Below are 27,336 nucleotides of genomic sequence, written 5' to 3'. Positions count from 1 at the left end.
GGGAAAGACTTACACAGGTCAGAGAAACGGCAGAAGCAAAGGAAGGAAATCACTGATGGGCTGTAGCTGAAAGCTGGTTGGTTGGTCGTGATGGGCTGGCCTTAGGCTTTTTGTTTTTTGTTTTTAATTTATTTATTTTTGGCTGCGTTGGGTCTTCGTTGCTGCGTGCGGCCTTTCTCTAGTTGCGGCGAGCGAGGGCTACTCTTTGTTGCGGTGCACGGGTTTCTCATTGCGGTGGCTTCTCTTGTTGCGGAGCACAGGCTCTAGGCGTGTGGGCTTCAGTAGTTGTGGCACAAGGGCTCAGTAGTTGTGGCTCGCGGGCTCTAGAGCACAGGCTCAGTAGTTGTGGCTCTCAGGCTCCAGAGCGCAGGCTCAGCAGTTGTGGCTCTCAGGCTCTAGAGCGCAGGCTCAGCAGTTGTGGCTCTCAGGCTCTAGAGCGCATGCTCAGTAGTTGTGGCGCACAGGCTTAGTTGCTCTGCAGCATGTGGGATCTTCCCGGACCAGCGCTCGAACCCATGTCCCCTGCTTTGGCAGGCAGATTCTTAACCACTGCGCCACCCGGGCAGGCCCTGGCCTTAGGTTTTGATCTTGTAACCTGGAGGCGTTTACAAGCTACACTTCGGTTTGCTTACACAGGCCACCAAGGCATTAGAGCCACCTCAGCCCGGTGGCCTCCTTGTTTCATTAACAAGGAATGGCAATGACCAGAGCAGATCTCCCGAGCAGAGTTCCGTGGAGGAGAATAAAACTGGAGAGGACAGTTAGGGACCTACTGTGGAATGTCTTCAACAGCAGGCAACCAACCAGTATGCGACCAAAAGTTGGGTGGGTGTAATTCAAGAACCAGCTGTTTAATTTCTTTTAGGTGAATGACCTTTGTTTAGCAAAACACCTGGAAAGGACTTGTTGGTTATGGAAAGGTTAGCCTCAGCGTCTGGCCAGGAGAAGCAGAGACAGATAGTGAGAAAGCTGACTTACTCGGCATGAAAAGGAAGAAGGAATGACATATTCTGGTACAGCCCTGCAAAAGAGACATAAGAGGGAAATTCTGAGGACAGCACATGCATGTCAGGAGGCCAAAGGACAGGGAGGAAATTTTGTCCAGGAAGAAATTCTCTATAGGAGCTAAAGAATGTGAAAGAAGTCAGAGCTTCCATCTTCCTGTTGTCAGCTTCGTCTCTGCCACTGCCCTCACACCTTCCACGTCTAGGCCTCGCTGATCTACCCGAGACGTGTTTGAGAGGTGAGGAACAGTGGGTGTGTGACCCACTCAGCTCGGCATGACCGAGGTAGCGAGCAAGCCCGGGCAGGACGCCAGCAGGAAAGAAGGAAGGATCCCCGAACAGGACATCGAAGCGAAGGATGAACGTGTGAACCCACATCCCTGGGAAACCACACAAATCTTAAGGAAGACGGGAATGTGTCATTTGGGGTTAATGCAATTTCATTTAAGTCTCAAAAACCAGGAATGCCAGCTAACACCTGGCTCCACATATAGAAGGCAACTTTTATACCCAACTCCTGACGGTTTGGGAAAGAATGATTGCATGTGTAGATCTCCCAGTGTCCGTACTTCCTTCTTTCTTTCCTCTTCATAACTAATTTTTAACATCTTAGCACCATTACCGACGTTTATTCAATCTCAGGAGAGATGGGCCACCTCAGATTGATTTCCTTTTCTCTTTGTTACCATCTCGGGCAAGATGTGTTATTGCGATGTCAGTTTCACGATTCTGTCTCTGTGCACCCAGCGAGGAACGTTGAAGTGAGAAGTACTGCTTTGCTCCTACCCCGTCACCCCCATGTATTTGAGTGTACACATACATGTGTTCCCGTATGCGATTGTTCTATTTCCTGCAGTGGGTGGATTTATACTACAATCTATGAAAGACCAATGAAATGCTTCTTGCAACTGCTTATAACATTTCTCAGCTGAGGTTCCAATGGTTTCCCCAAAACTAAGTACTGATACGTAATGACAGTGGCAGATTCACGTAGTGTATTGTTATTTCTGGAACGATGCCTTCAGAATGATATTATTTGGCCAGTCACCTGGACTGCTCTAGACTGTCCCTTGACTATAATAATTGACACTTCAGAAAGTTTCCTCCTGGTGGGAAACTCCATTCAGAGAACAGAGCATCTGCAGGGGAGGATGTCTGATGAGTCGTCAGAACATTCAAACGGTCAGGATTCACATGTATGTCAAAATGCTCATGTAACACTCCTTGCTGGAGAGACACTGGCAATTAGTTTTTGCAATTATTGCTTCTCTTTCCCCATCTCCTGAAAGCTACCGCAAAAGGGCTCGATGATTTGACATTCATTTGCCCTGGAGTATGTCCATGATCTTCCTGCTTTCTTTGGAGCGTTTGGGAAATCAGCAAACCTAACCTTCAATCAAGTATTTCGATTTGAACAGGACGTGATAAGGCAAAAGCTACCTGCCTGGTTCCCAGGTTAACTACCCTGCAGCTTCCCTGATGTTCTGACAATCTTCCAACTTGCCATCTCCTGCCTCTTTCCCTTATTCATGTCATTTATTCTGGCAAACATTCATCCTGACCCTTGCAGCCATTTCCAGTTGAACGCATCTGAACTGGTCAGTTCCTCTTTGAGTTTTCACAATAATTCCTATTTCTATTTCAAAAACCCAAAGCAACAAATATCTACCCTTTAGCCACAGTGCTTTTTAAAATATTGTTTTTATTTCAGTGCCTTTATCGATAGATACATGCACACGCTAGGAATTTCTTCATATTCATTTTATAAATGGTCTTTTCTTAACTCCACAATTAGCATGCCCAGATGAGCACACACATGCACTAGGGCCTTTTAATTTAAAACAAAACCCAAAACACTATCTATCCCTAACTTCACAGCGTTTATAGTCTAAAAGTGCTTACTTACCCAAGTCAAATAGATTTCTTAGTGACAAATCTTTCTTGCAAGCTATCAAAAATTTTAAGGCATGTCTCCACTTAATAAATCACTTTCTCATTATTCCTGAGTAATTTACCTCTGCTCTTTGCCTCTGCTTTTTGCTCTTTTCCTACCTTTATTCATTTTTGTTTATGAGAGAAGCACAAAGTAGGTGAAAATTAAATATTTTCACTTTACCTAATAATTGGAATATAGGAGAAAGGTTGAAACTACAGCCAAAAATCCAATTTGAATACAAATAAAGTTGTAATATTATCAACCAACTTTTTTTCCATTCTATCTTTGAGCCTTGTTGCTAAGCATAAAAACTGTCTGTCCAAGGACAAATGACAACAGAGCGCATTTCATCCCAAACATTTGTCAGAATGAAAGGTAAACGGCAAAGTGATACTGAAGACTCATACTTGGACGTTACGTGTGCATGTGGTACCTGGCGCCAGGACAGAGCAGGAACCTCCAAATATCACGTTTCCTTTTCTTTCTCCAGACAAATGGGGCAGCTCAGAGTCTGTGGCGGGGGCTAGACTGTAACAAAACAACATCGACCCTGATCATCTGTCAAAGAAAACTGGAGTCAGAGAAGAGAAGGTGTTCTGGGCCAGGCAATGCCAGTGGGATGGCAGACAGCGCAGAAATAGTAAATAATAATAACCCCTCAGAGAACAACCCTTACGCTCTCCACGTCAGGAATCTTAGAAAGGAAGGAACACAGAGGCAACCAAGAAATCAGAGTAGTCTTCGTGGCACTGTGTCTTCTCTGCATCTTGCTGATTAACTGAGCCCTACATGTGCTAACCAAGGAGTCCACGGGGGATGAGGTGGGAGAGGCCCCCCGGGGACGCTGGAGGTAGGGGTAATGGGGAAAAAAGAAAAGGGTACAATTCCACTAGGAATAGGGTATCTGGAGACTCTGTCTTCAAATCCAGCGGACCTCTAGGCACAGTCTCAGGCCCTATTTAGGATTCCGTAGCAATTTTTAAGACAAAGCAATTTTCCTAAACATCCCTAGTTTTTACTTTAGTCACTTGTATCTGGGTGTATCTGGGTCTTATTCGAGTTCCCAGACATTCTGCTCATTTTACCTTCTAAGTGCAAATGAGAGGCTGGAAAGGGTCAATATTCACACCAGCTGGGGGCTTAAAATAAGGAATTTGAACACAAAACCACAAGAACTAGAGCTTGTGGGACACCCACCTATGAAGCTGGCGGAGCGTCAGAACTGATGCTCCAGACATGGCAGTGTTCTCTCTACCACTCAGCACCGAGGGGTGAAGGAGTGTCAGAGAACACCTCATGGCAGCCACGGCCCTTCTCCAAGACCACAGGACGAGTCATTTCACGCACGGCCAAGCCCAACACCCAGGCGTTCTGTCTTCCAATGCTGCGCTATTATTATTCTACTAGGTACAATAGCCAAAGTGCCTATTGTCAGCCAGGTACCAGTCGAAGCCCCTGACAGGTGTTACTTTACTTAACCTTACGACCACTCCCCTGATGGAGGGACATACTGCTATGTTCCTTCTCCAGGCGAGGAAGCTGAGGCCCAGAGTGTGTAAGTTACTAGCTCAGTCTCAAAACCGGGGAAAGGGCTGAGCTTCCTACCCTGAACACCCACACTCCCTGCCCCTAAGGAGCGTGCGTGTCTCCCTGCTCCCTGCCCCCATGGCTCCATCTGCAGAGAAGACTGGACCCCTGGTGCTTCCTTACCCCGACTTCACTGTGCAGTGAATCACTAAATCCTCCTGGGCACCCGGTGGCACAAAGCGTCACCAGAACACAGAGCCCTGAATTTAGTAATACTGGGCTCTCTCGCTGTAACTGGGAGAATAACAGCTTGTTTGTCCTGATTCTTTCCAGCCTCACTATTCCTTGAAAGGGTTTAAGCAATTTGATGCCTAAGAGCAATGTCATCATCTCCAGGCCCATCTCCTGTAGTTCTATGTGAAAAACAAAGAACTTGTCACCGTAAAATAACAGGAGGGACGAGAAAGCGGAGAGGACTGCAAGCTGGGTTTTTTTTTTTTAACTGGCTCTGATGAATTCTCTAATTGGCAGCTGGACCCCACGCCAGAAGCAGAAATGTGTGCAAGGCCTCCGGCTAATCATCTCACACCCCTCGCAGTTAGGAAAACTCCTAACTAGAGCTGCCTGAGGTTGTCTGATTTCTTTTCTTTTTTTGTCCATTTGGAGGGCAACTAAAATCCACTTTCGTGGGCACAAGCCAATAACTGACCCTCTTTTCTGCTGCACAGAACCTGAAGCGGGTGGCGGAGACCTGGATGGATGAGTTTGCCGAGTACATTTACCAGCGGCGCCCGGAGTACAGGCACCTGTCCACGGGGGACCTCTCCACACAGAAGGAGCTGCGCAGACAGCTCAAGTGCAAGGACTTCAAGTGGTTCATGGCGGCGGTGGCCTGGGACGTGCCCAAGTACTACCCTCCAGTGGAACCCCTACCCGCAGCCTGGGGGGAGGTGAGGCGCCCCCTGGGGGTGGGAGTGGGCTGCTGAAACCCTCAGCTCCCTGGCCCTGTGGCCGGGGTCCGCTGAAATAATCTACGATAAATCTATGTCCTCTGCAGGAATTGCTGGGGAAGGGCATTCAGCTCACCCCTGGAACCCCTGGCCACTGTTGCCTCCCCAAATTGATTTTTTTTTAATGCAACTGGAAACTATTTATTTGAGATTAATGAAATTGCCCTAAGAGCTTGCAGAGAATTGAAAATATCTGTCGCGCTCCTGTGTACATAAATGTGACCCGATGTCCACGATAAAATCCCTCCCTGTCCGCCGCGCGCACAGCCTGGTTGCTATGTGCGTGCGCAAGGACGAGGTGCCCCGATGGGGCTTGGCGGCTTTCCTAGCTAGGTGTGCGATGCAGAATCCAGAAGATACGCTTTTCCACAATACCCTGAACTGTGGCACGTGTGGGACCTCATGGGTTCCTTAAATAAGCACCAACCTTTCCACCTCTGAGCGCTTCTTTTAAATTTTACTTCATGATCTAAAATGGAAAGAGCTGAAAGGCCCCAGTTGCCCAATTTAAAGCATCTATATTTTGGCATATAAAGGACTTTTGTGCTGGGTTCAGTTCTGTTCAGTCTCGTTACTGTGGCCTTTTCCTCTTAGGAGAGGGTGTGCTAGAGCAAGGACTCAAATTGCATGAGGTGAATTTAGCCTGCAATTTAATCTGCTCGTAGCAGGGGGCTTGGGGTGGGGGCGGCGGGGGGGAGGGATGCTAGCGCCATCCCCACGCTCAGGAGCGGACTGTCTCGCGTCGTGCAGGAGCCTTCCCATCGTCGTCCTTGACTTTGTGGTGTGGGGAGAACAGGTGCTTGCCCGGTTAGTGTCTGTGGCTTGGCAGAGTTCTGAAAACAGGTGGCCCCCAGGCGTGGCAGGGGAGGCCCGCGCGCTGGGGCGGCGTCCTTGGGTGAGCTGTCCTGGCTCCGGGCAGAAAACGCGTTCAACAGGTTACACGTGAGCTGCTTGTTTTGCTGAGGGGCCCGTAGAGAGGTGGTCCTCTGCTTGACCTGGGGTACCTTGGGCATGAAGGACAGAGCCAAGGCTAGCACCAAGGCTTCATCTCCTAATATATTTTTGTATATGCACGTGGCCCTCATCCCGGATGTTTCAGTGAGTAATTTGGTCTCTGATCCTTTGCATCTTAAACATTTCATTAAAGCGTCCCTGGAATATTAGTAATATTACTCTGCTGGTCTTCGTTTTTGTTATCTACCAGGGGCTTAATTTACAGCAGCAGAAATTTAAAGTAGACCCCAGAGAGAACTTTCTTAGTCTAAGGTGTTGTAAGACATAAGAATTTGTTACCCAAGAAGCAGGTGAGTTTCTTCCTCGAGTCTTTGGGTTAAGGTTCTGTTTGCCGTCTTTCCCTAATAATCTAAAAACAGTCCTGCCTGGGCTTCCCTGGTGGCGCAGTGGTTGAGGGCCCGCCTGCCGATGCAGGGGACGCGGGTTCGTGCCCCGGTGCGGGAAGATCCCACATGCCGCGGAGCGGCTGGGCCCGTGAGCCGTGGCCCCTGGGCCTGCGCGTCCGGAGCCCGTGCTCTGCTACAGGAGAGGCCACAACAGTGAGAAGCCCGTGTACCGCTAAAAAAAAAAAAATAGACACCACTGCTGCCTTGGAGGTGCTCACATTCTAACGAGGTTGATGGTTAAAAAAGAAGTATAGGAGAAAAAGAAAAGGTAAAAATCACTGTAATTATAAACTGAAAGTTAAAAAACAGTCCTGCCTTAGTGACTTAGGAAACTCTCCAGGAGCCCGCGGCCCCGCCCCACGGCAGAGTCAAGCGAGCAGGGCCGGAGCACGCGGAGGGGAAAGAAGCCCTGCCCGCCGAGTCCCTTCTGCCTCCGGAGGCTGCTCCCGGAAGCGCCGGTGTTGGTAGCGGGCCTGATGGCTTCAAGGTAGCTCCGCGGAGCTGGAGCGCTGGCCGCGCAGGCCCTGAGCGCCCGCGGTCCCGGGGGAGTCTCCGTGGTGCGCCCTATGGCGTCTGCAGGTGGTGCTCCTAATGAGGATGACCAGGGACTGGGCTGCAGACGGAGGTCATGCTGCCTGCACGCAAGGGTCTGGCCCCGTACCGTACGCTCGCCCCGAACGCAGCCTCAGGTACCAAGGAAGACCCTCATTTAGTCCGCTTCCTCACCAGGAAGCGCATGGTGGGCTGCATCTGTAAGAAGACAACAGTGCCGTCACCTGGCTCTGGCTGCACAAAGGCGAGGCCCTAGCTGTGGAACCCATTACAAGCTGGTGCCCTACCAGCTGGCCCACGGAGCCCCTGCACTAGCTCCCTCAAAATGGGATGTGAAGTTTCTTCTTTGCAGTAAAGACTAGCCATTACGTTGGCTCCTCCTCCCATGAAAAAAAAAGAAAAGAAAACTCTCCAAGACCTCCCAGTATCCCTGTGTGATTCGGGACTAGGTTAAAATCTCATCAGTCTTTTCCCTATGTGGAAACGTAATTTTTTATTCCAACCTGGCTACTACCTAAACTGCGACTGGTCGCATTTTCCCTCGTTGCCTGACCAAACCATAACCTGCATTTAGAAAGCATCCTGGGGGGAAAAGAAAAGCATCTTGCATGGAAACAGATTCCAAATTTCCCTGAGGTTCTAGAAAAGACATAACTTTCCAGGAATAATAAGAACCATCTTATGGCCAGTGGGTGATACCAGTTTCTAACCTATTACTCTTGACTACCTCACATCTTTACGTGGTTTGCCTGGGCCCTAGAGACATTTGAGTTCATCATCCTTGGTTTAAACAATCAGACATTGAGAAGATCCGATTTTCTTCTAATATAATGGCAAAATTTCTTTCCCTAAAGCTTCAGAACAGCAAGCAAAGTAAGGTCACCTTTAGGCTTAGGGAGAGAAGAAAATGGCAAAGTAGTTCAAGCGCCAGTTACATTCAGTTACATTTGCTCAGTGAAGTGGTGGTACACGGCAAGGATGAAGACGAGACGGGAGGAAGACAGAAGGAAGGGAATCAGCAAGTGACAGGGTTTGAGCTGGTAAAGTGTACTGAAAAATATCTATTTCCCAAGCAGGGGAGATCCCTGAGAGTAAAAGTGATGCCTGGACATTTAATGCAGGAGGCAAATGAAGTATTTGAAAATGCAGCTTAATCTGCATGAAATGATGAACAGGAAAGACCATTTTCTAACTATATATTGGGTAATAACCTACTTCTTAATGGTGGATAAAAATTGCTAAATGTGCGGAATATACCTGTGGACCATTTTATCTCTAAAAAAATTCAAAGTTTCACTCGTGTATTCCTTGGCCCTCTAAAAAGAGCTTTTGTTTATTAATTTTTTATTTTGGAATAATTTTAAACACACAGAAAAGTTGCAAAGAAGGCACAGAAAGTTGACATACACCTTTCACCCATTTCTTCTAATGTTAACATCTTACGTTTGCCGCCATACGTTTAACCACAGCACATTTAAACTAAGTAATAAGTATTGGTACAACACTATTAACTCGGCTACAGACTTCAATCAGATTTCACCAGTTTTGTTGTTGTTGTTTGTTTTTTTAACTAACGTCCCTTTTCTGCTGCAGGATCCAATCTAGTATATAAAAGGGCTGTTTCGTTTCCTATAAACTTTAAATTAATGGCTCGAATGCGCCAAGCTCCTACATAAATGTAATAGGTCACTTGCTGTTTTGATAAGAGAGTGAAAAGGGAAAGGCAGACTGTGTGGTTTTTTCAAAGCAGTGGTAGGAAGGAACCACAGACCTCCAGCAATGAAAACACAAGACTCCTCCACGGGAGCGCTGTGCCGGGAAGCAGGGTAACGTGCTGCTTCACGCGCTTGTACTTGGAACAGTTTCCCACCTGCTCCTCTGTGCCAGCCCGATTCTGGGTAAACAATGAAGTGCTTAGGCAATGTTGGGCTCTGGTCGGAACCCAGCTTGGAAAGGATGTGTTACAGACCATACACAGCCTATAAACTGCTACTCGTTTCCCTGACAGATTCAGCTGGGTGTCGTGTGTGTCTCCTAACTCATCCCCCCCGCCACCCCCACCCCGCCCCTGAGCTTATTCTCCACTTGAAACGGGAGATCAGGCCACTGCCTCACTCAGAACCTTCCAACAGCTACCAGCTCGCTCGGGCTCGAAGTCCAAGTCCTCACCTGCACCCTGAACGACCTGCCCCTGTTGCGTCCCCTCCGACCTCACCTCTTACTGTTAGCGCTCGGCTTCCTTCTTCCAGGGACACTGGCCTCAGCGCTGCTCCTCGCCAGGCCAGGCGCAGGCCCACCTCAGGGCCTCGTCACTTGCTGTTCCTCCTGCTTAGATCCCAAGGCTCTTCCCTCGCTCCCTGCAGGCCCTTTCTCAAAAAGCACTGTCTTCTCGGAAAGCCCTCCCCAGCTGTCCCCTCTGTCGTGTGCAGCAATGCACACGGGGCTGCCCATCCTCACCCACTCCCAGCACCCCTCCCCTGCTCTCTCCTTCTCGTCAGCATCCCTCGCTACACAACAAGCTACGTCATCTACGTATGTGTCGTGTTTCTCACCTACCTAGAGAGCCAGTTCCAGGACACAGGGCTCTGTGGATTTGTTGAGTTACTACTGCCCTTCAGCAGCTAGAAACAGGGTTTGGCATATAGTGGGTGCTCCATGAATGCGTATTGAGTGAATGATGAAGGAATGGAGGATCCTGGCTCCGTCACCCCCCTCTGCATTCACAGCTCTGCCCAGAGGCCCCCATGGGCAGGCCAAGCTCTGGCTCCCCTTCACCGCACAGGGAAGGGTCTCCACACCACTCCCTGGCCGGCCATACGGAGGCTGCCTCTCTGGAAAGCCTGGCCGGGAAGACGGTGTGAGTCATGAATCTCAGGTGAGCGATTCCGAGGGACTGCCAGGTCCACATTCCATGTCATAGTCCAACAAGATATGAAATATTCCCTTCTGACATCCGAAGGAGAAGAAGGAGAACCTCCAAAAGTGAAAATCCTCCGTGCCAGCAATGTCCAATCTCTCCATGCCACCTTCGTACTTCAAAGGCAAGAAGAGATTAAAGTCGCCTCTGATGGAGGCGTCATTCCGTCCTCTGGTCGCCAGGGTAGCGGGTGGAGTGGGGCGGTGAGGGGCCCCGAGAGAACAAAGGAGATAAGTCGAGCATCCCTTGGTGCTATTCAGGTAGAAGCAATGCGCTTTCCGCAGTGCTGTGTTGGAGAAGAAACCCAGGTAGGAACAGGTTTAAAGCAGAAAACTGTTCTTAAACCAGGCACAGAGGGAGTGTGTCTTTTTGTGTCAAGATGCTAAATGAACGAAACAGAATTTCCGATTATTTTTTGCCTTCTTACTCCTTCCCCTCCTTAGAATTCATGCATTCGTGATAGCCATTTATAGTACTCTTTTATAGTCCAGAAAGTAGAGTTGTGCAGAATCCCACATCTTCATGTGTAAGAGGGAATAAAAGATGTAAAATAGACAGGCATGTCTTTCCTGACCAAGGTGTCTGCTTGCCGTCCTCAATGTGCCAATCTTGACACATCCGTTTGTCATCTCGCCATTGTGCAAAACTTTTGAAAAATCTTTATTTTAAAAATTCATTTCAATGCCGAACTCCTTCTACTGCTAGTTAAACCCCTCGCTCAAGAGTCGTGTCACCCTGAATTGCGGCATCTTCACAAAGACAGGCCCCCGGAATCATCCCAGCTCACCTCCTTGGCTTCAGCTGCTCTTGACTTCTTTTCACTGGCTCTCTTCCTTCTGATGTTCTCACGGTGCACGAGGCCTTGCAGATGTCTCCGTATGGGCTTCCAGGAGAGGAAGTTTGACACTAGGAGGCACGTTATCTGAAAGGCCGTCTGACGGTGTGATGCTGCCTCTTTCAAACGAATTCTACACCAGAGTGGCTACTGGGTAACACAGAGGGAAAAGCCAGGCTCTGGCTCCTTTTCTTGGGAGAGCAATGGGCTCCCTTTCCCATCTCCCCCCAACAGCCGCAACCGGGGAACCCACAGAGGACATGTCTCGCTGCTCCCCTGGCAAGCACGCTGGGACCGTCGCTGCCCTTCGGCCGCTCTCTGTCTAAACCAGACCTGTAAACTGAGCAGCCGCTCAGAGATGATTTGTCATTCTCTGAGTGCACGAGACTTGATCTGTCATTTACTTTCTCAGGCAGAGACAATGCTGGCACACTATGCTAATTCATCTCTCTGGAGCTCCACAAGCAGGTTGAGAAGAAGGTAAGACTACATAAAGAACTGCATTATCCTTTGAGCTTCGACTATGTGTTTTCTGAGTTCTCAACAGCTGAGACAGTTGAAGACGAACTTAGTGTTGTCTACAACCCTAAACGTGATTTTAATTTCATATCCCCAGCTGAGCAAACTGGACATCTTAATGTCTCAAAAGCAGCAATTTGACCCATGTCCTAATAGAATCAGAGGTGTTCCAGAACTAAAAGATTTTTCTGCATATATACATATATATACGTATATGTATATATATGTATATATATGTATATGTATATATATATACACACACACACATATATATATATATGCCAAAAACTTTCTATCTTCTCTATTTTGTTCTTCCTTACAATGTGTATGTATTCATACTGACATATGTTTATATATGTATATATATGTATATGTATATATGTATACACACACACACATATATATATATATATGCCAAAAACTTTCTATCTTCTCTATTTTGTTCTTCCTTACAATGTGTATGTATTCATACTGACATATGTTTATATACATAATATATACCTTTGGGGTTTCACATGACAGGAGTAAAGGAAATTTTAAGTGTATGTTAGCCCAATCGTGAATTCATTCTAGTGTTTAATTTTTAATAACTGGTATCTTTCTAATTTCAACACTGACACAGAATTAATAGAATTTGAGGATCACTCAGCTATTAAAGTAGGATTTCCAATACACAGCCTCAGAGAGTCAGCATTGGTGGAAAAATTCAATATAATTTTTTCAGCCATGGACATAAGAATACCCCCACCCCACCCATTCTTTTACAAAGAGCCCAGCTGGCTTCTGGGAGAGCTCAGAGTGGTCCCTTCAGGGGCAACTGCCCTCAACTTCAAAGTCTAGTGACCATCCACAGGTTGGTGGAGGACAAGAAAAAACACAGCAAAAAAAATGGGCAAGATTCTTGGGGTCCTGGAATAACAGTGAGAAGATCCTGGGAGTCATGCTAAGAGATGCAGACAGATGCCAGGATGCATCATTGGGCTTGGAACTGGTTTCATCATTTGCAGGCAGACAGTAGTTAAGAAAAAGAGCAAATATTCCTCCAAGTGTCCTTGCTATGCGTTGAGCTGTCTGTCAGCAGTAGGTCTTGGCTGGCCCTGTTCCAAACTCTGGGACACACAGTTACTGCACCGCTTAGACGTAAGTTGTCCCTTCCATTCACAGCTTAAAGGTCATCAGTCAGTCTTAGATTTTGTGAGCGGCCTGAAACGTAACTGTTTCTTACTTGGACTGAGAGATGGGAAAAATCAGTGGTCTTGGCCTCCCCTGAAGCCACCGTTCTTTCTCCACGTTTTGTTTTCTCTCCAACTATCTCTTTATGTTTTTGATCCACTTGATTAGATTTATTATTAATTTTAAGAAATACAGGAATTTCCAATGACCACCTTTAGATTTCCAAAACACTGTTTCTGTCCCATCAACACAAACAAGCTCTTAGGTCTTTCCCTTTCGCAGCCACATGCAAGGCCTTTTCTCTTGAGCTTCTATTGCCAATGTGAAGTCTGTTAGTTGCTCAGTTTCTGAAAAAGGTGGCCAATCCATTAGGCCCGTTACAAAGAGAAATCAACATGACAAGATAATCTCAGGAGGACCTTAACCTTCTAGACCATCCCTAAAACAGGAAGGACAAGTCAGTTTTTCTTAGTCTTGTTCTAGACCCAAATCATGCAGAATCAGTTACACACATCGACCCTCTTTGCCCACACTTTTTTGCCAGAATTGCATACCAGTTGGCAGCAAATAATTTTGTTCCACATCCTAACATTCAAATACTGCCATTCTGCTGGAAATAATGAAAAACCATATGGTGTGATGCCAGAAATAAAAAGCTAAATTTTCTACAATATTCTTGTTTTAAAAATATACTGGGATTTCCGATGCTAAAAACATGGCCACAGCATGGTTTTGTTCAATCCTAAAAGCTAGACAAAACATATAGGATAGCCAAAGAAAAAACACACACAACATGGATAACATCTTACATAAAACTGGTGACAAGTAACCCCCAGGAATCCCAGAGTAGGGTTAGTGTTACCTATACACCAGGCAGCAGCAGGTCTTGTGTGGGATCACTGGGGATGAGGGGTTGGTAGGAAAGGAAAAGGAGAGTGTGGACAATGCTATGAGCTGCAACTCAGGAATCGACAAATATTCACCCACAAAAGGAGCCGATCCTTTACAGAACAGGAACTAAAGCAATTAAATCTGCAAATGACCAGTGAAATTCAAAGACTCCCTCACAGGCTCCAAGCTGAGGACAAGTGCAAAGAAAGCACAGGAAACCAGTAAGGGGCCTGGGAATTCAAACAAGGCCAAAGCAGCCTCCACCCACAGGATCTCAGAAATGCTCCGACACACACCCTTTTGGAAAGACAGAGACTCATTCTTTCCACTTCCCTTCCACCAACCTTGCTACAAAAAAAAAAAATAAATAAAAAATAAAAACCTGCTGATCACTGGATCTGAAACAAAACACTGTGGATCCCAGGGAGACTAAACTTCTAACACCAGAGAAGGAGGTATCTGAGCTGGATCCCAGGATGTGGTGGACAAGCACGTGGAAAGGCAGCCTCACTGCTCTGGAAGGAAAGACCTTCAGACTCCAGACAACACAGAGTTAGAGGCAGGAAGCTCTTGTGAATCAGGCTCACCCCTGAGAGACAGAGAAGTCATCATGTATATAAAGAGGCCATATTTTTTTTAATCTGTCACAGTAACAACACAGAAGAGAGCTCTACAGAGGAACTTTTCAAGAGAACCATTTAATTTGTATGTGGAAAATAAAACCAGATTACAATAAAACCCCATACAGAGATACAGCAAGAATAAAGATTTAAATGAACCAATTAAAGTTCCAAGAGATGATGAAAACATCTCACAAATGTGGCCACAAAGAGGATGAAAACAGCAACATATGATTTTTAAATGAGCTAAAAGAAGCTTAAAAACAATCAAAGCTTGAAAGAACCAAACAAGTCAGAATTAGAACAGCTCAGAAATGAGATGACTAAACCAAGGTTCTACTGTATAACACAGGGAACTATATTCAATAGCTTGTAATAACCTATAATGGAAAAGAATATGAAAAAGAATATATATATACCCACACACACATATGTGTGGGTATATATATATATATATATATATATATATATGTGTGTGTGTGTGTATGTAAAACTGATTCACTTTGCTGTACACCAGAAACTAACACATTATAAATCAACTATAATACAAAAAATTTTTTTAATTAAAAAAAAAAGAAGACACTTGGAATGATGTGAAACGTGATGATATGAAAAGAGAGCTGAAAACTCAAGAATGAAACAAGAAGAAAAGGAAAGAAAAAAAATCTCAGAAACAAAGACTGAATTAGAAGAAACAAAGAAGCATATAGAGAACCGGGGAGGCCCAGGAAGAGCAACCGAGGCTGGAAGGGAGGAGAGTGAAATTAATAAAGTGGAAATAAAGAAGAGATAGAAGATTCTACCAAAGATTTGGAACAACAGAGTTTTAATGAAGATTTAACATCAATTCCCAAAGAAGAATGTTCCCCCACAAAATGAAAGACAACAAAGACATAAAACTATATTTAAGAAAACCTTCACAAAATAAAAGATTTGAACCTACATATTAAATGGGCTATAGCTGAGAAATTCAACTGAGAACCATCAACACAAACATTTTTAGTAAAACAGTTGTATTTTTTAAATGAAGGAAAACAATTTTGTGCATTCAACCAAAAAAAAAAAAAAAAAAAAACTAAGCCAGACTTTGAAGCACAAACATTTTGTACCAGAAAACAATGGACGACACTGTAAACATGCTTCAGAAAATAAAATATGAGCCAAAGATTTTATATCCAACCAAACTGTGCTTCAAGTATAAAGCCCACTGAAAAATAGTTATAAACATTCAAGAACTCAGGGATTAATTTTCCCAAGAGTCTTTCTGAGGAACCTACTTGAGAACGAGCCTCAGAAAACCAAGAGATATTTAGATTAACTTGGCCTACGGTCTGGTAGAGACTGGCTGAAAGGATAAAAGAACATGCAAGAAAACTATAAGACACTGATGAAAGAAATTAAAGACGATATAAACAGATGGAGAGATATACCATGTTCTTGGATTGGAAGAATCAACATTGTGAAAATGACTATACTACCCAAAGCAATCTACAGATTCAGTGCAATCCCTATCAAACTAACAATGGCATTTTTCACAGAACTAGAACAAAAAATTTCACAATTTGTATGGAAACACAAAAGACCCCAAAGAGCCAAAGCAATCTTGAGAAAGAAAAATAGAGCCGGAGGAATCAGGCTCCCTGACTTCGGACTACACTACAAAGCTACAGTAATCAAGACAGTATGGTACTGGCACAAAAACAGAAATATAGATCAATGGAAGAGGATAGAAAGCCCAGAGATAAGGTGACCATATATGCGTGGGTTTATCTTTGATAAAGGAGGCAAGAATATAAATAGAGAAAAGACAGCCTCTTCAATACATGGTGCTGGGAAAACTGGACAGCTACATGTAAAAGAATGAAATTAGAATACTTCCTAACACCATACTCAAAAATAAACTCAAAATGGATTAAAGACCTAAATCTAAGGCCAGACACTATAAAACTCTTAGAGGAAAACATAGGCAGAACACTCTATGATATAAATAACACCAAGATCCTTTGTGACTCACCTCCTAGAGAAATGGAAATAAAAACAAAAATAAACAAATGGGACCTAAGGAAACTTAAAAGCTTTTGCACAGCAAAGGAAACCATAAACAAGACAACCCTCAGAATGGGAGAAAATATTTGCAAACAAAGCAACTGACAAAGGATTAATCTGCAAAATATACAAGTAGCTCATGCAGATCCATATCAAAAAACAACACAATCCAAAAATGGGTAGAAGATCTAAATAGACATTTCTCTAAAGAAGATATACAGATTGCCAACAAACACATGAAAGGATGCTCAACATCACTAATCATCAGAGAAATGCAAATCAAAACTACAACGAGATGTCACCTCACACTGGTCAGAATGGCCATCATCAAAAAGTCTACAAACAATAAATGCTGGAGAGGGTGTGGAGAAAAGGGAACCCTCCAAAGAAGATGTGGCACACATATACAATGGAATAGTACTCAGCCATAAAAAGAAACGAAACTGAGTTATTTGTAGTGAGGTGGATGGACCTAGAGTCTGTCATACAGAGTGAAGTAAGTCAGAAAGAGAAAAGCAAATACCGTATGCTAACACATATATATGGAATCTAAAACAAAATGGCTCTGATGAACCTAGGGACAGGACAGGAATAAAGACGCAGATGTAGAGAATGGACTTGAGGACAAGAGGAGGGGGAAGGGTAAGCTGGGAGAAAGTGAGACAGTAGCATTGACATATATACACTACCAAATGTAAAATAGCTAGCTAGTGGGAAGCAGCCGCATAGCACAGGGAGATAAGCTCAGTGCTTTGTGACCACCAAGAGGGAGGGGATATGGGGATATATGTATACATATAGCTGATTCACTATGTTATACAGCAGAAACTAACACAACATTGTAAAGCAATTATACTCCATTAAAGATGTCAAAAATAAATTAGTTTTAAAAAGAATATGCAAATGTTATATGTCTGACACTGTAGAAATAACACAACAAACAAATAAGGAAAGTAAGCAGAAAGCAGAATAAGTTCAGCTAATAAGAACTTAATTAATAAGTTAATGCCCATGGGCATTAACTAGGATTAAAAGAATATGTTTAGACACTGGAGGAGAAGGAAGAAAAGGGAAAAGATTATAACTGATCAGTACTGCTCAGAAAAGAGTAGAATTAGGCATTACCTTAAAAAAAAAGGAAACTTCAGATATTATACACAATATTAAAGGTAACCAGTAGAACAAAAATACAAACCATATGAAATACCAAAGATTACAAGGAGAAAAGAAAATGAATAACATAGTGAAAGATTTACTAGATACAGTAAATAAATAATATATTGATATGTCAGAGCTGAGATCAAACATATAAAGAAATCTGTTTAATAAATTCAGATTGACTAATAAAGCAAATCCTTAACTCTCTGTGGTATGAGACATACCTTAATCAAAAAGACACAGAAAGATTAAGGATTAAAGAATAAGCATAGATACACCAGGGAAACTCAAGTAATAAGAAAGCAGCAGTTCAGATTTTAATACAAAACTTGGTAGAACACAAGGGAGCAAAAACACCTAAAAATTTAAAAGAAGCCAAAAAAGACATTATAATGCCGAAGACTGCAGCCTATAGAGAAACAACTTTTATAAGGTAGAAATTGCTGGAAATGCAAGGAGAAAAGGACTGAAACACACCAAAAATAGGACAGCTTAACATACCTCTCTCAGTCCAAGACATAATAGGTAAACCCAAATTAATAAGATTCTATATAATCTAAACCATGTAATCAGGAATTCCCTGGCCGCCCAGTGGCTAGGACTCTGCTTCCACTGCCAGGAACCCAGGTTTGATCCCTGGTCAGGGAACTAGGATCCCGCAAGCCGTGTGGCACAGCCAAAAACACATAATAGTAAAAAGTGCTTTGTGACCACCAAGAGGGAGGGGATATGGGGATATATGTATACATATAGCTGATTCACTATGTTATACAGCAGAAACTAACACAACATTGTAAAGCAATTATACTCCATTAAAGATGTCAAAAATAAATTAGTTTTAAAAAGAATATGCAAATGTTATATGTCTGACACTGTAGAAATAACACAACAAACAAATAAGGAAAGTAAGCAGAAAGCAGAATAAGTTCAGCTAATAAGAACTTAATTAATAAGTTAATGCCCATGGGCATTAACTAGGATTAAAAGAATATGTTTAGACACTGGAGGAGAAGGAAGAAAAGGGAAAAGATTATAACTGATCAGTACTGCTCAGAAAAGAGTAGAATTAGGCATTACCTTAAAAAAAAAGGAAACTTCAGATATTATACACAATATTAAAGGTAACCAGTAGAACAAAAATACAAACCATATGAAATACCAAAGATTACAAGGAGAAAAGAAAATGAATAACATAGTGAAAGATTTACTAGATACAGTAAATAAATAATATATTGATATGTCAGAGCTGAGATCAAACATATAAAGAAATCTGTTTAATAAATTCAGATTGACTAATAAAGCAAATCCTTAACTCTCTGTGGTATGAGACATACCTTAATCAAAAAGACACAGAAAGATTAAGGATTAAAGAATAAGCATAGATACACCAGGGAAACTCAAGTAATAAGAAAGCAGCAGTTCAGATTTTAATACAAAACTTGGTAGAACACAAGGGAGCAAAAACACCTAAAAATTTAAAAGAAGCCAAAAAAGACATTATAATGCCGAAGACTGCAGCCTATAGAGAAACAACTTTTATAAGGTAGAAATTGCTGGAAATGCAAGGAGAAAAGGACTGAAACACACCAAAAATAGGACAGCTTAACATACCTCTCTCAGTCCAAGACATAATAGGTAAACCCAAATTAATAAGATTCTATATAATCTAAACCATGTAATCAGGAATTCCCTGGCCGCCCAGTGGCTAGGACTCTGCTTCCACTGCCAGGAACCCAGGTTTGATCCCTGGTCAGGGAACTAGGATCCCGCAAGCCGTGTGGCACAGCCAAAAACACATAATAGTAAAAAAACTTTTAAAAATCAATAATGTAGACCTATTTAACTCTGAAACATTTTTTCTTAATTCACATTCTTCTCAAGCACACAAATTTTAAAGTATGTTAATGTTATAAAGAAAAAGGTTTGCCACAGAGATCTAAATATAAAAAGAAATCCAAATATAAAATTAACAATATAAACACTTAGGATCTTAAATTTGAATTGGAAATGGCAAGGTGGATCATGATATTTTTTCTCACTTTCTAAAATACAAATTTTCCAGCTCCATCCACTGAAATGGGCTAGAAACAACTCCAGTCCAATCTCACTGGCACATCTAACTTGCCAGGTGGTCTCTAAATTGGATCCTCCACTCAGTGGAACTAAGGATCCTTTAATAAATGGCTGACCCTAGTTGTGGAGCAGGAAACATAGAAAAGTGGGCTGGGATGTTTTATTGCTCCAGAAAGTAAGGAAGGGAAGGAGCGATTAACGGCTGACATGGGTCTGATCAAAAGGACACAGGCGTCAGCTAAGCGTTACCACTTGCCTTAGGGGGGAGGCTATGAACATCCAAAAAGTGACCCAATTAATTAAAATATACTAAATATACAAAAAGCTGTAAATTCATAAGAGGCAGGGAGGTGAGAGAGAAACAAAATAGAGTCCACTGAACACCACTGCAGTTGATAGGACACAAAATCATTACTCTGAAAAATGGACATTTTAAAGTGAAACAATGAAGCATTTTTCTCACTATTCTAATATAATATGTATTTCAGGGTGTCCAAAAAGCCCTCGTGGTTGAGGGTCTTTTTATACAGATTCTCAGGTAATAAAATGAAACAGAAAGATAGAGTTCAAAAAATCAACATTTTGCAACCCCTAATCCCATAACTGATTCAGGAGATAGTCATCATTGGATGATTAAACCCTTAGACAAAATCGGGAATGAAAACAATCAAATTATCCAGCTACTGTCACCTAAGCCCAGTGATCAATTTTAGCTTCATTAAAAGTGAATCACACAGGCATGCTGATAAGACACAATGTGACAGCTGGAAAATCAAGAACCAGGTCTGAAATATTCTTTTAAAAACAATAACAGGAATAACAACAACAAAACCCAATCTGAATTTAATAAGCTTTTAAATGTAAATTCAGTCCACAAGAAATTCAGGGAGTAGCAGAGAAAGGTAAATAATGTCTCAAACCAAATCTAGAATTTAAGAACCTAATTCCTTTACTAAGTCCATACAGGGAGCAGGGAACTGTTCTAGATTATGAGACATTCACAAGGCTCTGTGGAGCTTAACAAACACACACAATGAAATGGAACTTGTTTGGATCTAGAATAGAATAGAATAGAATAGAATAGAATAGAATAGAAGTAGAATAGACTAACTGAAAAGAGGCATTTTTAGACGATCAGGGGAATTTGAATAAGGGCTAGGTATTTGATGACACTAACTATTGTTAATTTGCAGATATGTGGGAAAATGTTTCTCCCTCCCCCCCGCCTCTCTCTCTGTCCCTCTCCCTCTCTCTCTGTCTCTGTCTCTGTCTCTGTCTCTCCCCATCTCTTTGCTCTCTTTTTCGCTGTCTCTCTCTCTCTCTCTCTCTCTCTCTCTCTCCTGGAGAAGATTAAACCATTTAGGGGTGAAATGACAAGATACATAGAGTTTGCTTTAAAATTATCCAGCAAAAAAGGGAGGAGGTTAGGAAGTGAACAGATGAACAAGTATGGCAAAATGCTGATGGTTTTCAAACATCAGTGATTAGGACATAGAAATTTTCATAATAAGTTTTTTTGAATGCATGGCCTTTGAAGGAATGTGGGAATGCAATAACAATAGAGAAATAGTTACATTTTGGTGACACTGTAGTCACAGCTAGACATCACCATTTTATTTTATTTGTACCCTAGAGCTAAAAATCATTATATTGGAACCATCATCATACCTATCATGTTTGAATGGCATAATGCCTCAATAATACAATATTTTACTCAGATTTTTGTATTTAGGATGTTTATTACCTTTGTCTGAGAACTGGTGTGGAATAACATTAGACAAGATGCCATAAATATATGAGCAGCTAGCACCTTTTTGTCTGTCAGAATCCCTATCTCTCTCTCTCCCTCCCTCCCTCCCCCTCTTCTCTCTGTCATTTCTAAAGGTTGGAGCACTGGTTCTTAGCTGTCTAGAAAACTTTCTTCTTTCTCATCAGTAAAATAAAATTAACTTTTGAAATCATATAATGATTAGTAAAATATATAGACTAGTTCATGTTTTCAAAATGCTTACTCTTATTGACTTAGTTCTCCAAACATACATGAAACATATAGTCCAATTATTCACCATTTAACTAGATAGCAACAGAGACCACACTGGTATTAAAAGAAAGAATGGAAAAAAAAATCACCATGTTCATAGGAGATGCTAGTGTCCACAATCAAAATCACTATGTAGCAATCCGGGTCAAAATAATACTATTGAGAGGAAATAAAGTAGACAAAGATTATAGACCTAAAAAGTCCTGAGACACAGAAGTCACATAACTGCACAGGTGAAGCATGGTGTGAGGCAAGGCTTCTCACATGCACACAGACACTCCTGGAGGTGCTCAGCCCTGTGCCCAGCAGCACCAGAGACACGGGGAAGCACTGCATGGCTCCCCCCAACATCGAGTTTACTTAAAGTTTGGCAGGAAAATAATACTGTATGAAAAATAACACTGATACGAAATGGGCATGTTAGAGAATAGAATGCACAATACAGAACAGTTTTTTAAGTAAAATGAATTCTTCAAGAAGATGCTGTACTTCAATCCAAGACTGCCAGCGCCCCAGATACACGTGCACCTGCCATCAGCCTGGTCCTCGGGGAAATGTTTGAGGACCACCAGCCTAAGGAAAAGGCTGGATGGATGAAACTGACCCTCCTCTTTGAAGACCCAGAAACTTAATCTTTTCTGGGTCTCACAATGATCAGATCCCAAGAGAATCACTCTCCTCAACTGAAATGCACATGGCTGAGAACAATACCAAGACGTCCAGTATTAATTGTCAATGAACCTGTCAACAGACGAACGGATAAAGAAGATGTGGCACATCTATACAATGGAATATTACTCAGCCATAAAAAGGAATGAAACTGGGTCATTTGTAGAGACGTGGATGGACCTAGAGACTGTCATACAGAGTGAAGTAAGTCAGAAAGAGAAAAACGAATATCGCATATTAACGCATAAATGTGGAATCTCGAAAAATGGTACAGATGAACCAGTTTGCAAGGCAGAGAGAGAGAGACACAGATGTAGAGAACAAACCTATGGACATGAAGGGGGGAAAAGCGGGGAGGGGGGATGAAGTGGGAGATCTGGATTGACATATATACACTAATATGTATACAATAGATAACTAATAAGAGAGAAACTGTCAATGAAAATGACAACTGTCACAAAGCTGAGAAGTCCACGTGTGAATAAAAGCAGCACGTCTGGCCTCAGAATGCTATGTATACACCAAACGTTCTCTGGAAACCTATCTATTGACTTTCTGTGATAAAGCGCGGTGGCCAAGGGGAACAGAAAAATGTGAAATACGTATCACCAGCACATCCTCTCCAAGTAAGCAGACCAAGTAGGAGTTGTTTGGTGAACCTGAAGGCAGAACAAAGACAAAGAGAATATTTAACGCATCATGGATGCCAATGGGTTCGGTTTGCCCGAAAGAGCAACACCGGAGTCTGTTGGCTATAACTGTCCGCTTCACCTCCATCCCAAGGGCAGCCCTGCTGTTGAGACGAGGGATATTCGCAGTAGGTGGTTGCCCTGGGCAATATGTGGATGGCACTGCCAACACCCACCTCTCTCTCACCCTTTCTGTCCTTCCATGACTGAGGAACCCCTCTCACCGACACGGTCTTTCTTTTTTTCTGTGCTGCTCCATTGAGTGGGGGACTGTGGAACTTCGCTGGCCACCCTGTCTCTTCCAGGGGCTTACAAAGCTGTCATCTGCCCTATCAAGGGCTCACTTTCATTCCTCTGGTTTCATTCAGCAGTATTAATGGGCCAAGCACTGCAGTCATCACAACAGACGAACAGTGAGCACAGGAGACAGAGCTTTGCTCTCGTGTGGCCTAAGGGCTAGTGCGCCATAATGAGGGTGAGCCCTTTGCATCATCTTGAGGGACAAACACCTCACTCGCAGCAAGCAGACTGAATCCTAGCGTTCTTGAAACCCTCTTCACTGTTCAGAACAGCTTCTGATGAGACCACGTCTCCACGCACACAAGAGGCCATGACAGAACTGTTCTTCTTCAGTTTCCTGGGGGCTAGCCTGTGCACCCCGCAAAAAACAAACCCACAATGCATCCCCTTAAATTCACAGGCTACCTAAGTGCATACAAATGAGCCCATAAAATGTCACATTGCAGCAACTTCCAAAGGAAGATGCGGTAATGAAAGTGCAAACTATCCCTCAGCTTTCTTCATTCGTTGATTCTACAGACTTGATTGATCTCACTCTGACACACATCAAGCCCCACGTGCAAAGTTTTGACAAATACGATGATCTTATTTGCAAGGCAGAAATAGAGACACAGACGTAGAGAACGGACCATAGCAAGGCGGGGAAAGGGGTGTGGGATGGATTGGGAGATAGGGACTGACACATATACACTGCTATGTATAAAATAGATAACTATGTATAAAATAGATAACTAATAAGAACCTGCTGCATAGCACAGGGAACTCTATTCGGTGCTCTGTGGTGACCTACATTGGAAGGAAATCCAAAAAAGAGGGGATAGATGTATAGGTATAGCTGATCAATTTTGCTGTACAGCAGAAACACAACATTGTAAAGCAACTAGACTCCAATAAAAATTAATATAAAAAAAACAAATACGAGAATAACAGGAAATGACTGTTGTTCTCGGTTTCTCAAAGTTCAGAACACACCCTGTGTTCTGCCGAACTCCCAGGCACCTCTGTTCGTTCACATTCCAGCTCCAACATTTATGGGATATGTTCAAATCGGTTGGGTTACTTTAATCTCTCAGTTTCTTCAGCAGTAAAATGAGAATAACAGTCCCTACATTCTAGAGTTAGTGGAGGATTAACTGTAGTTATGCATGTAAAGCTCTTACTTCAAGGTCTGGCATATGGCAAGTGACCAACAGAAGCTTCCTGCCTGCACGGGCAGCGGTGATGGTATCCGCAGTATCTGCACATGAAAATTCATGGCTAAAGTAACTGGAGTTGTTGTGTTAACAGTCTGGCCATCTCAAAGCCAAAGGAATACAGAATAACCCAAAGATAATTGTTCCACGTCTGCTACAGTTATTGACAATTAAATATCTAATTCCCATATCTAGGAGAGAAATTACACTTAATTCTGCTCCATGCCAAAGTGAAATGAGCAAGTATTTTCTCCTGAAGATAACTGGTTTTGTCTCCTCTAAAAGATCCAATTTTCAACAAACGCTTTGGACAGACGATGCAAACTAAACAAAACAAGGAAAACTGAATGGAAAAAGCAATTTCATTTGACAGTGTCAGCCCCAACCGTGACATTCTGAATGAGCAAATGGTGGGGAGACGTTCAAGTTCATATCGAATCTACACCTGGGTTACATGGAGCAGAAAATTGCAAGGGTCTCCCATTTTTCAGGTACTCCTTTCTTTCTTCTCTCTCTTGCTCTCTCTCCCTCTCCAAATGAACTATAAGATTGCTTACGAATTTGAACGCAGACTTTGCCTCTTCCAGCTTATCAGAGTGCTTTCTCTGGTTTTAAGAACCCTCTGAGCTGCCCTGCTTGGTTACAAACACTGGCAATAGGCTGGAAAGCTCGGCCATGACTACTTGTACGTTAAGAAAACAATCTTGGTTAGTTTCTAAAGACGACAGTATGGGTTGGAAGGGAGTTAGTCTCAAATAAAGTGGGATTAGAGAGGGGAAGATAAAAATTAAAATGCTTATCACCTGCAACTACCTGCAGCTGGTTTTAATTTCCTCCCTGCAACCGGAAGTAATCCCAGCCCTTTGGGGGGATTTCCAGACAGCTCTCTCCTGAAACAATTATGTACCATCAGAGAAGAGCAGATCATGTTATATCTCTTCGTAAGATTTTTCCTTCTGTGTAAGTGGGGGTGAAATATGTTGTTGGCATGAGATATAGTAAGTTCTAAATGCATGGAGAAAATTTTATTCATTCAGAGCTCGTATTAAGCACAAGTCTCTTCCGATATCCACCCCAAAGCAAAGGAATTCAGTCCTGCCTTATATGACCTGCCATTATCTCCAGACCCCTTAGCTTGGCTTCTTCTCTTTCATGGATTTACAGAAAGTGAAAGCAACTTCCTAAATCACCATCAAGTAAGCACTGTATTTTTTTTTTATTATTTTTTAAAATTTATTTTATTTATTTATTTTTGGCCGGGTCAGGCCTTCATTGCTGCACGCGGGCTTTCTCTAGTTGCGGCGAACGGGGGCTACTCTCTGTTGCGGTGCACTGCGTTCTCATTGCGGTGGCTTCTCTTGTTGTACAGCACGGGCTCTAGGCACGTGGGCTTCAGCAGTTGTGGCACACGGGCTCAGTAGTTGTGGCTCGCGGGCTCTAGAGCGCAGGCTCAGCAGCTGTGGCACACGGGCTTAGTTGCTCCGCGGCATGTGGGATCTTCCCGGACCAGGGCTCAAACCCGTGTCCCCTGCACTGGCAGGTGGATTCTTAACCACTGCACCACCAGGGAAGCCCAATTTTTTTATTATTGTGAAATATACATAACATAAAATTTACCTTTTTAGCTATTTTTAAACATACAGTTCAGTGGTGTTAAATACATTCACACTGTTGTGTAACCATCCCCAGCATCCATCTCCAGAACTTTTCATCACCCCAACCTGAAACTCTCTCCCCAGGAGCCAGCTCTCCATTCCTGCCTCCCCCACCCCCTGGTCACTTCTATTCTGCTCCTTGTTTCTATGGCTTTGACCGTTTCAGGAAACTGAGAAGTAGAACCATACAATGTTTGTCCTTTGGGGGCTGGCTTTTTTCACTTAGTATAATGTCTTCAAGATTCATCCATGTTGTAGCATGCCTCAGGACCTCATCCGTTTTTAAGGCAAAATAATATTCCCTTGTACGTATATACCACATTTTGTTTATCCATTCATCCGTTAATGGAAGCTTAGGCTGTTTCCACATTTTGGCTATTGCAAATAATGTTGCTATGAACATGGGTGTACAAATACCTGTTCAAGTCTTTGCTATCAATTGTTTTGTATATAATTGCCTTTGGAGGGAGCACAGCCGAGTTAACACTTTGATTTTGGACTTCTGGCCTCCAAAACTGTGAGAGACGACATTTCAATTGTTTTAAGCCACCAAGATTGTGGTAATTTGTTACAGCAGCTACAGGAAGCTAATACACCTTGGTTTCCTCATTGCAAAATAGACATACAATAGTACCTACCTCAAAGAGCTGTTGTGACAGTTAAATGAAATAATCCATGGAAAGCACCCAGCACAGGGCTAACACAGGAAGCTCTCAATGGAATGTTGGCTATTATTATTTACTGCTGTGGAAACCCTGATTTGCATTACAAATGGATAGAGGAGGCAGTACAGTACCTAAGTCATACGCAAGGCAGAGATTCAAGACGTTTTTGTGTGAGACTGCTCTCAGCTGTTTTTTTTTAAAGCAAAAACTATAGCCATTTTATTGTCTACCAATGACCATGGGTACAGGGAAGTTTTCAGATCATGCATTCCAAAAAGCAAATTCTAAGCTCCCATGTGTCTGTGAAACAGTCTTAATGGGCCACCAGACATATAAAGCAAGAATACTTTGTGTATATATAGTCTTTTCTGGAGAGTCCACAGCTTTCATCAGATTCCAAAAAAGTTTAAAATCGCTTACATGAAACGATCCTGACAGCCTTGAATGAAAAGATTAAGACGGG

At 43.0% G+C, this 27,336-nt stretch overlaps 1 protein-coding gene and 1 pseudogene across 1 annotated transcript in view; both read left to right on the top strand.

Moving 5' to 3' along the window:
- GALNTL6 (polypeptide N-acetylgalactosaminyltransferase like 6) overlaps positions 1–27,336 on the top strand; it is a 1,282,336-nt gene that overhangs the window by 1,215,379 nt on the left and 39,621 nt on the right. The window contains exon 9 of the mRNA XM_024130813.1: positions 5,196–5,417. Within this exon, the coding sequence (XP_023986581.1) occupies positions 5,196–5,417 (222 nt within the window). The remainder of the gene's footprint in view (positions 1–5,195; positions 5,418–27,336) is intronic.
- On the top strand, positions 7,354–7,791 carry LOC102990949 (cytochrome c oxidase subunit 5B, mitochondrial-like; annotated as a pseudogene).

This window comes from Physeter macrocephalus, chromosome 9 (genome assembly GCF_002837175.3).
Source record: "Physeter macrocephalus isolate SW-GA chromosome 9, ASM283717v5, whole genome shotgun sequence".
NCBI lineage: Eukaryota > Metazoa > Chordata > Mammalia > Artiodactyla > Physeteridae > Physeter > Physeter macrocephalus.
Note: the sequence above shows the minus strand (reverse complement) of the source record. Positions and strands in the feature narration are given on the sequence as shown.